Raw genomic sequence first — 12500 nt, forward strand, 5'->3', positions numbered from 1 at the left:
TATTAAAAAAAAAAAAAGACTGGGCTTACTGGTCAGGAAGAGATTAGAAGAGCCTAAGACTATGGCCTTTATCTAATTTTTGAGTTTCAAAAGAAATTTATCCTTGTGACCCAATTTTCAGCCAGGCAATAGATAGGTACACAGGTGAAACAACAATACTAGTAAGATATGCTCACTATAGAATAGTCAATCATTCAAAATCAAAAGGGCAACATTCACCTATGATCATAGTTGAAAAAGGATGGGATGTTGGGTGAAATGGAAATAGAAACCACAGTAAGGAAATGGGATAACTGTTGTTGCATGGAAGGGATTGCAATCTTTGAGATGAAACAAAGTATATAATTTGCTGAATATAAAACTCATGATATTGTCTGTAAAGCTTCACTCAATTCATAATAAAAAGTTATTTATTTATTTATTTAATAAGAATTAACTGGAAAATTCCTGGCATCTTGGCCAGAGAATTAGGATAAATATAGGTAAGCATTTTCTATTTTTCATTGCACTTGAGCTTTACTGCAATTGCATTAGGAAATTCAAGTTTATCATCTCTATTTTTGTATGCAGACTTCACTCCCACAGTATGATATTTTATTTTTACTTTAAGAGAAACAACCTTTTCAGTTAGTGCTGAGAACTATCACTGGGGCAGAAAACTCAGTATGAGTGAGCTAGCTCGAGAATTGAGATCCTTGTATTACTGCACATTAGTTATTATAGTTAAAAAAAACTGAAAACCTAAACCTGACATTCTAAACCATCTCATGAGTGGGATGCATTACCTACTATATGATAAATGGTAAAATACCCAAAATAAAGAGATTAAGGGACTAGATGCCAAAATAAAAGATTAGCGTAGAAAAAGGAATCTAGGAAATCCAAAGAAAATTACCTTTGGAAGAGAAAATATATATTTTGGATAAAGAAATTAATCTATTATCAAGTAATATGAGTATAAAACACTTTAAAAGAACTAGTGATACAGTTGCATGTGTGTGGATTGTGGTATGGTTTGTGGATGGGAATACACATTAAATAGCATTTTTGTTGCCAGTGAATTGGTACCAACTCATAGTGACCCTATATAATAGAGTTTCCTAGGAGAGGCTGATGAGCTTGAACCACCAATCTCGCAGTTCAAACCGACCTTGCAGTCCAGCACATTAACTCACAGTGCCATACCAGGACTCCATAAATAAGCATAGGCATTTTGAATTTATGTACATACAAAATGCTCTCTTTTCACATATGTGAGTATGTGAGTCAGTGAGTGCATGCGTCTGTATTAACCAAAATAAATTTTATCTATTTTATCTTCAGATGGCAGAAAAACACATAGGTGATGTTGTTCCTATCTCTTAGTAATGTTTTTGAAATAAAAATGTGTTAGTTTTATAGCAAAATACTTATATTTAAAATTATATAAATTATACATTAATTTATTTGTCAATAACATATCATAAATACTCAAAGGCCAGTTTCATAAACTTTAAATATAGCACTTGTTTACAAATTAGATGAACATTATTTTTTAAATTGTTGTATAACATTGACTTTAAGAAATAAAACTGTAGAGTCATTTGAAAATGTTCTACTGAGAAAAATAAAAGATAATTTCAATCATACACCATTCAAAGGGTATTGGTTCATGAGAAGGAGGCAAGACTTATTTAGACATCTGGGCCACAGATGATCTTGAAACCATCTGCATGAATTTAAACAAACAAAACTTGGATGAATGATAGACAACATAAGAAAGTTTACTTGTATTTTTATAATTGAAAAAAAAAATCTAATTGCTTAAATTTTTTCACAAATAGGAAATGTAGCTACTTTTCTTATTTTAAAGTTCATATCTCACTTTTGGGTCAGCACTGGACTGAGAAACACAAGGTTGGCAATTCAAACTCACTAATCCTTTACAGGGTTGCTATGAGTTGGAACTGACTTGATGGCACTTAATAACAACACCTCACTTTTCAAAAGGTCATACATATATATATGTGAAAAACCTTTAAAACATTCACTTGGTTTGTATATAAAATAATTTCATCCATTGCATAAAGTTTGAAAATATGGATATCGTAGAGGTGAAAACAAAAACCCTCCCTAATGTAATCACTGCAAAAATAATGTCAATTTTGCATCTGCAAGGCTTCATTTTACCAAATAATTTCTCCCAGGATGCCCACAGTTTCCAGCAATTGGTGTGTAGTTACCTTTGGAGAAAATACCACATAGTAGCCGGTTCCCTTAGCTCTGCAGGTCAGTTTACACACATCTCCTGGCAGGACACCTGCATATTTGGGAACCCATTCCACAAAGACTTTGACTCCTTTTGCATCAGACTGATACCCATTTTTGGCCTCACACTGCTCTTGACGAAAAGATTTACCTAGAAAACAGACATGTTCTTATTATTGCTTTATTTTTTCTTAAACTTATGTATATTCTGATACATTTAAGTAATTTTTAGGAAAAAAAATGTTATTTTTGTTTTGAAGAGCTTCCTATGTATCACTGTTGAAGAATTTGAGCTAGCTGTATATAGATAAAACAGCAGCTATTTTCTTCCAAATCCTCAATTCTCAAATTAGTGTTCATAACAATTTTTCAAATCACCCATGTATTTTTTACTGATATGAACAGTGGTGGAAGTATCAGTTATAGATTAAAATTTCATTTGTCCAGCTGTTCCTATTTTACTAATGCTAGAATACAAACTATGCTTGGCACACAGTAATTGCTGACATTTGGGAACAGCATACCGTTGGGTGGGCAGGGCACCACACTACAGGAGCGGTAGATAGCCCTCTTTCCTGTGCAGTAACGACCATTATTTCTGGGTGCAGGGTTATTGCAGTGGCGATAGGCAAACTGAACTCCTCCTCCACAAGAACGAGAACATTGGCCCCAGGAACCCCAGGACCCCCAGTTGCCATGACTTGATGTCTGAAATAGAAAATAGAAGACATTTCAACTCAGAAGAGAGGAATATGTTCAAAATGTACATTTGGAAATCACTTGCATTTGATACAATGATGAACCTTCTTCATAGATTCAGTTTAATGTTCACTTTCATGGTGACCTCGGATATGAAATGCCCTGGAAATGTAAACTCTTTATGATTCTAGACAATTAATTTTTTTCTGACTTCCTTTTGACACTAAAAATTCTGAAAGTTTCTCCTGAAGTACTAAGAATAATGCAAGGATTAGCGTTTGGTTTCTCTGGACCATTTTATAATTATGCCTTTATAATTAATAAAAATGATATACATTTCCATTAGGAATCATAGAGCGTTTATCCATTATGATCCTGAATCTTCAAAGAACTGTATAGTGATAAAGATTTCGCATGATGTTGTGTATTATTTTATTATGCTTGCGTATTTTTTCTCCCTGTTTAGTCCTTCTCCATGATAGGCCCTCTGATACATACATAAACTGAATTTATGTTTGACTGAATTCCTAAGTAGATAACAGCCAACCTTATGGTTAGGAAATGTGACCGATATGGGGCACATATCACAGAGAAGAATGAGTCCTATATGACACCCAAAGTCCATTACTCTAGAAACACTATAGGCAGAAGCAGAGAGACCTCAAAAGGAAAAAGACTACTTAACCTCTGTGCCAAAGGATTACATGAATCACTTCCTTTGGCTGTCTATGCTATACCTGAGAATACATGGCTATATTGTAGTGTTTGAAAGACATAAAACAAAACTAACTCCATAGTTTTTGAGTGGATTCTGACTCATAGAAACCCTGCAGTATACAGTAGAACTATTCTGTCGGGCCTCCAAAGATACAAATGTTTACAGATGCTGACTGTCTCATCTTTCTCCAGTGGAGTTGCTGGATGAATTCAAACTACCAGTCTTTTGATTAAAAGTTGATCACTTTAACCACTGCACTACTAGGGTTCCTTGGAAGACATGTTGTGGCTGTTTTTCTTAAGCACCATAGAATCAGTTCCAATTCACAGAGACATGGCATAGGACTCCGAGGAGCAGCTGGTGGGTTTAAACTGTCAACCTTGTGCTGTTCTTACAGTGCCACATTAGGAGTCCTTGAATGATACAGGCAATGCTAATATGGAGTCCTGGTATGGCACTGTGGGTTAATGCCCCAGACTGCAAAGCTGTTTGAACTGCAAGGTTGGCGGTTCAAGCTCACAAGCTGCTTCTTGGAAACCCTATACAGGGTCGTTATGGGTCAGAAATGACTCCACAGCACTTAACAACAACTTAACAACAATATGGGCACATTCCTTCAGGGATTTTGAAAAACCTTCAAGTGATAGTGAATAATGGCTTACCTACAGCTTTGAACATCAAGGTGACCATTGCTGACCTGAAGTTGGCCTGTGTATATGTGTGTGATCAGGGATGTAGGTTACCTTAGCTCCTAAAATTAGATTAACTTGTTAGACCATTTTGAAACTCATTGCATATTCGTGTTGTTGTTGTTAGGTGCCATCAAATAGGAACTGTGATCTAGCAAACCTATGCACAACAGAATGAAATGCTGCCCAGTCATGTACCAAATTCACATGTACCAAATCCTTGCTACATTTGAGCTGCTGCATTTGAGTGCTGCTGCCACTGTGCCAATCCATCTTGCTAGGGAGTCTTCCTCTTTTCCTCCAACTCTTTAAATAAATGTATTTTAATTAACTTTACTAACGGAAGTTTGAAAATAAACTATAAAAAAGCAATATAGGGGAAGTCCCTGGTTAATGTGCCCAACTGTGTTGTTAAGTGCTGTCAAATTGGTTTCAAGTCATACTGACCCTGTACAGGGTTTCTGAGGGGCAACTGGTAAGCTTGAACCTCCAACCTTGTGATTCAAACCTGCTATCCTAAAAAGGTTGGAGATTGGAGTCTACCTAGGAGTACTTGGAAGAAATGCCTGGTGAGCTATTGAAAAAATCAGCCATTGAAATCTCTGCTAAATGAATGGACAAACAAAATGTGGCACATTTACATATAAGAGAATCTTATATGTGAAATTAATTTTTGATGCATGCCACAACAAGGATAAACCTTGTTGAATGAAATCAACTAGCCAGATAAGGACAAATACTGAATGATCTCATGTATAGAAAAATAAGCAAACATAGATACCCCAAAGCTTATCAGTAGCTACTAGGCATTGGGGAGAGGAAGTAATGGTTAGTTTTTGCCTGTAGGTGCATAGAGCTATGACAATGGTAGTAGAAGTATTAGGAAAATGACAGGGATAAGGATTGTGTAACATGAAATGTATAGTCAATGTCACTGAATTATGTATATAGAAACTGCTGAATTGGTAAATGTTTATTGTGTATGTTTGCACTACAATTAAAAACAACAACAACCACCTTATGGAGCACAGGTTTACTCTGACACATATGGCGTTTCCACAGATCAGAACTAAGAGCAACCTGTTTTGCTTCATGTCTCAAGTAGACCAAATCTGGAATATATATTTAATTGTTAAAGGATATAATCAAACAGGTGAAGAATACCTACTGGCTGCATTTTCAACAGTACTTGATTACTGAGAATGCCTACTGTAGATGAAGCTGAAAATAGAAGCTAAAGGAAAAGTATTTTAAGTAGGAGATAAAACACTCTGAAGACAGTGCCCATACATATCCGATCTTTGATCTCCAGGCATTGTGACATTAAAATCACTTACTGAGTAATATTTTTTCTTGGTTTTGTCCACACACTTGCCCTGTAAGCAGATCCTCCCTTTCCCACACGGTGTCCCTTCCACGGCAGGCAGCTTCTTGGTCAGACACACCATCTGACCCTGGCGCACCACTGCACACCACAGACGTGCACAGACATCCATCCCAGGACACACCGTGTACTCAGGCCCGAATGTCAGGTTGCACTGCTGTGTGGCATCATATGTCTGCCCTGGAAGTTCTTCTGGGCCTAGTATCTGCTTTCGTGGTATGTCTAGCAGGCAGTTACCTAGAAGAAGAACCAAGACTGACCACTGCTTTATGTTTAGGTTTCAAACCACTAAAATCACAGGCCTAAACATGCAATATTCTCACAGGTTTGGGAGCATCATGCGCCAACCAGTCTCCAGCGTGGAGAACTGCAGAAGGGACTCAGTGAGGGATATGGCTCTAAGAGACTTCTTGCACTCACCAGCTACCCTCCAGGATTCTCACTGGGGCATGAGCTCCAGACTACGAATATTGTGGAGATGTGGCTGGCAGTGCCATATTGAAATAAAATTACTTTACAACACATAACTGTGAAAATATCCATTGTATTGAGACACTAAAAGAAATCAAGATGGACCTAGAGGAAATAAAAAAGTGGACTTAATAATGATACTTTTTTATAAAAACATTTACTTTTCAAGTTTCAGAAACAGAGTTCATTCTTGGCACTCTATTTATACCCATTCTCCATGTCCAACTTCCTCATCTATTTCAAATCTCCTTCCCACTGATCCCATAAATAGCAACCAGGTGATAACCTCATTCTTTTTTTTATGTGTTTGTTTGTTGTTTTATAAAATCCTGCTTTATTTTTGTACCCACTGAATAAGCATTTGTTTAGCACCTATGATGTTCTAGAAAACAAACACTGGAGATATAGAAAAAAAGGTCCAGTTATTCCTCTCCTGGGAACTCAGAATGAAGGAGATAGACTAAATAAAATATTTCTCCCAGACTGGTGAGAATTTTAATAGAAAGCTTTTAAGATTCACAGAATAAAGAAATACTGGGCAAAGAAAAGAAACAAACTGATAATTTGAGTATAGAACAATATTTTAACTCTTGTCTAGTCTCTTCCATTTTTGTCTACTATTTTTTGAGATTTATATTGGTGGGCTTGTGGAGTATTTGGAGTGTGTTTGAAAAAATCAGGTTAGTGCTCCGACTGCATGGTGACTTGGGCAGTAAGTGGGCAAACAGTGATGAAATGAAAAATCAACGGAATCTGGTTTATGGATGGTGTAAATTCAGACCCTGAATGTTTCTTATCTCCCCCTCAAAAACTCCTAAAATTCCAGCCCCAATTAGCTAGTACCTTCAATTTTCTCCTGTTGTATGCTAGCTAGCATGCATGCTGCCCATATCTTTTTTTGTTTGTTTACCCAATTCTAAGATCTACACATTTGTTAGACTAGCAGTAAAAATAGCAACAAATCATTATTACATTGTTCTTAGTACTGAATATGTAGTAGTTCATTGAAGGAATCCTCGTGTGGTGTTGTAGAGAAAGCACTGGACGGCTAGCTAATTGCAAGATCTGTGGTTCAAATCCACCAGTTGTTCCTTGTGCAGAACTGACTCAACAGCATTTATCAACTATTAACAGCAGTTCCTTTAAGAAACCCTGTAGAACAATGGTTAAAAGCTCAGCTGCTAACTGAAAGGTCAGGGATTCTAATCCACCAGCTGTTTCACAGGAGAAAAGACCTGATGTTGTGCTCTATTTACAAAAAGATTCACATCCTAGGAAATTCCACAGGGCAATTCAACTCTGTCTTACAGGGTGTCTATGAATGAGAACCAACTCTAAGGCATACAAAACAACAACACAGTTTATTCATTCTTTATGAAAACCTTATAAATTAGGTTCTATTAACTTCCTTATTTTGCAGATGAAGAAACTGAGGAACATAAAGAACAGATGAAGTTTACAAAATTATTAAGATTTTATTCTCACAGTCTTTCCTGTTTATCACAACCTATTAGTGGTTATGAGTCGGGCTGCCAACCTTAAGGTCAGCAGTTCGAAACTACCAGTTGTTCCATGGGAGAAACAAGGCTTTCTGCTCCCGTAAAGATTTACAGCCTTGGAAATCCTGTACAGGGTCGCTATGAGTCGGAACCGACTCCATGGCACATAACAACAACAACATTATATTATAGTATTCTTGTTAATAGCTGTATTATTTTGTTACTAGAGGACAGGCATGTGTAGACAGTTAACCAATTGCCACAGAATTGGTTATGAATCATGGCAATCTTGTATCTGTCAGAGTAAAGCTATGCTCTATAGGGTTTTCAATGGCTTAGTTTTGAAAGCAGATTGCCAGGTCTTCTTCTGAGATAACTCTAAGTGGATTCATACCTTCAACCTTTTGGTTACCAGACAATCATGTTAACTACTTGGACCACTATAAGGAACTTTTAAGTGATACATATTCTGCCAAATGGCAGAAACATCAATTGAAAGTCTAGTCCAGTCTAAATATTAAGTGGAACTCTTGCCTCCTAATCTATTTTCAAGATTTTTGAAATGTTTCTTTCTTCACTGGGGCACTGTAAGGGTGAAATGAGCCAACAGTGATATACAAAGGATGACAAAAAAAATATGAAACATATGATACTTAGTATATATTATGCCTAATACTTTTTATAATACTTTAGATGTATTCTAGTCTTTTTATTCAACAAAAGAAAACCATAGTCAAAGCACACTTTCCACTGAGAGGTGGTCATTCAGCATGCTTTATGCTTATTACAAATGTAAAAACTGCATTCAAGCCTCTTCAAAAGGAATACCTTAGAATTTGTCAATCTGTGATGGAAGCATTATATGAAAATGAATAAAGAGCAAAGTTCCTATTTCACTTCTGAGCCAGAACGTTTGAAGAGGTAAGTGTTTTAAGGCAAGCCAGAAAAAGCATTAAAAATAAGTATGTAGCCAAAGAGAACTTTGGGATAAAAACATCAAGTTAAAAGAAAAACAGTGTCAAGCCAGTATGAAAGAATGATAGTAAAACTCAGTAAGTTTTGTTTAGAAGACAGAGTAAAGTTAGGCTTAACTCAGAACTCTATGAAAGACACAGTCTTCATTGTTATATTTAAAAACAAAAAGATTATTGTGCAAACCTGGGAATGCATTGTCAGACTGCTGATGTGAGAAAATTGTCAACAAATCTCTGAGACAGCAAGAATGCTGTCCAATTCTTCAAAAGTGCTATTGTAAGAAACTTTTTTACTTTACTAAAAAGCATAAACTGTAAGACTAGGTAACTAAATATTAGCTGGGAAGTCTTTAACATGTGTGGGTGCATGTGGCATATGGCTACCTCATTTATCTAGAGACAAAATAACTCACCATCTCCCTATGATCCACAGCCATAGAAACTCATTACACCTCAGTGATAGATGACAAGCGGAAATAAATGTAGAATGTGAACAATTTGAAATCAGCTTATAAATAAGGAGATTTCAAGATGTGGCATTTATTTTCAAAGCTTTATATTGAAGTATATTTTTCTTTTTTTTTTTTAATGTTTTATTGTTATATGATAGTTTACACGAGAGAACTTTAGTTTTACATTCATTCCATCGTATATCACCTCATTGCCATGGTTCCAATCCCCTCCATGCATCATCTACCAACCAAAGGGTATATCCTAGAAACCCGCCCCCTACACTTCCCCCTCCCCCCAGTTTTCGGCCCACAGTCCCTTTCCCTCTCTGGATCCAAAGTCCCCAGCTGCTTCATTACTCCATGTCATCATCTCTGTCTCCAACTCAGGCATCTCTGTTTTTCTGGGTAGGGTCCCGCTCTTGGCTGGCTCTTCTCCGTTGATGGTCTCAGAGACCTCTGCTCCTAGCCTGTAGAATTAATCACTCCCTTCCTTATTACAAAATGTCTACCTTTGCATTTCCAACCCTCATAATCCGTCCTGATAAGCATTATTCACTACAGTATCACGAGTTACCCATCTGTATTTCCTTACATCAGCTCCGCCCAGACAGATTGATTAGTACCCACTGGAGATTCTGCCTTCCTCCATGCTCCCTAGCACTAGGTTCCCTCTTGAAAGCTTATAAGCCAGTCACTTCTTGCCTTTGTAGTCCCTCCCTCTCCATTTGAGTATCCAATGTCCAAGTTGCCCATCTCTGTCCACTCTGTGTGTGGAGGGGGTGGGAATGATTCTTGCTGTAAGGATTTGTTTCTTCTTTTGAGTTGTTGCTCCATAGGGATAGGTCAAGTTCATCAGATTGTATCAGCTCACTTTTTTTTTCCCCCTCTTCTTTCTTCTCCTGGTTGAGCTCTGATCATCCAGTCATCTGGTCCAGGTCAAGTGAGTATTATCTGCAAGTGTGGGCGCTCCTGTGCACATGCCCTCTCTTCCCATCAGCTGGTAGCTCCACTCTCCTCTTGAGTCCTCCGTGGCCATGCCACTGACTCTGGGCCCAAGAGTGCCCAGGTCTCCTCACACTGCTTGCCAACCAGGTCTCCAACTGGGTCCACAGAAGTTCACTGAACACCGTGGGGCTTAGCATGCCGCTTCATTGCTGCTTTTACCCCACTTCCCCCCATCGATGATGTGTGTGGTCACCAATCAGAGCGTGCATTTCCGTTGAGTCTTAGTCTTGGAAGGGGGTTTGCATTGAGAAGACTTGGCCTCTTGCCTTGATGTTTCCTAGGGAAGTGATTTGTTTGTTCTTGTAGTAACAGTCCATCTGCCTCCATTTTTCCTTCTTTCTTTCAAGAGGTATCCTTTATTCTTCTAGCCGCTCCAGGCTGGTCTGCTCGTCCTTTCAAGTGGAGATTTCTCATCTCTGGAGTTCTGGATGTGGTTCCGGTTTCTACCTATAGTTTTATGTATTGCAAAGGCTCTGCAGGAAGGCTCTTTCACTGGGTACGCTGTAGCCCCATTTTAGGTATTCCAATCAATCATAGGCAGAAGACGGACTTAGAACCGAAGTATATTTTAAAAAAAATGATTAATGCATTTGCTTTGTTATTAAAAATATATCAGCTTTGCAGTATTCCCTGGCTGACATCCAGAAGTTACCTTTTCTTGCTAAAAATAAAAAATCATTTATTTCCAAATTGCCACTTGGTTATTATCCCCAAATTTTCTATATTAGGAATTTTTGCTGCATCCATTTGATGAACCTCAAACATGTACTTTATTTCATTTTTATGGAGAATTATGTCCTTTTGCAATAAAAGAGGTACAGAGATTTTTACCATATGACAGATTTATGCTAGGGGACAACATAAAAATCAGTATAGAGTTGATTATGAATCATATGGTATAAAATATTTAACATCTAATAATAGATTGAATATATATTTTCCATTTGGGGGATAGGGTGAAAAAGGACATTGATTATTTTTTTCAGTATCATTTATATTGACTTCTAATGACATCCAACCCATTTCTGACCTCTTTTTAATTCTTTTACTTTTAATTTCATTTCTGTCTCTTTTGCATAGCTTTAAAAGTCTGAAATCCTACCTAGGTATTGCTGCCAGCATTTTCTTTGCTGTTGTTTTTTTAACTCCCTCCCTCCTGCCCTTCCATCATCTGCCCTTTCTTCCCTCCTTTCTTTCCTTCCTTATTCATTTTCCTCTCTCCCTCCCTTGCTCCCTCCCTTCCTTCATCAAATTAACATTCTGTATATGTAAATTTGTTGTTTGTAAGATAAAAATAATAGAAATATAATCATGCATAGTATGTATACAGGGAGCATGGTGGCTCTGTAGGACAAATACTGGACTGTGAACCACAAGGTCAGCAGTTTGAGCCCACCAGACACTCCCAGGGAAAATGATGAGGTTTTCTGCTCCCACAAAGATTTATAGCTTCAGGAATCCTATAAATGGTTGCTATGGGTCAGACTGACTTGAAGGTATTTAACAATAACAAAAACAATTGTATACATAGCAAAGCACATTCATAACAACCCTGTAGAATGGAGCAGAATTGCCTCAAAGGGTTTCCAAGATTGTAATTTTTATGAAACTGACTACCACATCATTCTCCTGCAGAGAAGCTGGTGGGTTCAAACCAGTGACCTTTTGGTTGGTTACCAGACCAAAACTTAATTCCCTATGACACCATGGCTCCTTTTATTGTATGTATACTATATATATATATATTTAATAGCCACATCAAGTTAGATACTTACAGTAAAATGAAATATAACTAAATAAAAATGAAACCATTTCTGATCTACAAATAAATGAATATTTATCCAGGATAACAGAATTCCACTAAAGGATGATGGAATATATACTAAGCTTCTAGGAAACTTGAAAGTAAAATCTCTGGTTTTACATATCTGACTTCTAGAGTCAATTGTTTTTCATCGTGTTGGTTCCAATTCAAAATGATCCTATAGAGGGTTTCCGAGGGGTGATTGGTGGGTTTGAACTACAGATCTTGTTGTTAGCAGTCCAGTGTTTATCCTACATCACCACACAAAGACCCCAGATGATCAAGGGAAAGTATCAGTTAAGGTAACTGTTTTGTCTTCTACTTTTTCTTCTGTATTTTCTAGCAATGTGGTTTTTTGTTGTTGTTTGTTTTCTCTTCCTTTTTAATACACAAACATGAAATTAAGCATTTGGACCAATGTCCATGACCAAGAGAAATCAATTAAATTTCTTAATGAAACTCATGCCAGGAAGTCTGGCAACACTACATAGTCCCCCTTTTCATTTCTTATCATCATCTTCCTATCTTTGTGTATCTTTTTGGCCTATATTGTGAATG

At 37.1% G+C, this 12500-nt stretch overlaps 1 protein-coding gene across 1 annotated transcript in view; it reads right to left on the bottom strand.

Annotated features, from left to right (window-relative positions):
- Positions 1 to 12500, bottom strand: part of ADAMTS5 (ADAM metallopeptidase with thrombospondin type 1 motif, 5) — a 79377-nt gene that overhangs the window by 12664 nt on the left and 54213 nt on the right. Inside the window, exons 4-6 of the mRNA XM_006872478.1 lie at positions 5691 to 5974; positions 2772 to 2955; positions 2223 to 2398 (exon numbers count right to left, since the gene is read on the bottom strand). Of these exons, the coding sequence (XP_006872540.1) occupies positions 2223 to 2398; positions 2772 to 2955; positions 5691 to 5974 (644 nt within the window). The remainder of the gene's footprint in view (positions 1 to 2222; positions 2399 to 2771; positions 2956 to 5690; positions 5975 to 12500) is intronic.

This window comes from Chrysochloris asiatica, unplaced genomic scaffold (assembly GCF_000296735.1).
Source record: "Chrysochloris asiatica unplaced genomic scaffold, ChrAsi1.0 scaffold00199, whole genome shotgun sequence".
NCBI lineage: Eukaryota > Metazoa > Chordata > Mammalia > Afrosoricida > Chrysochloridae > Chrysochloris > Chrysochloris asiatica.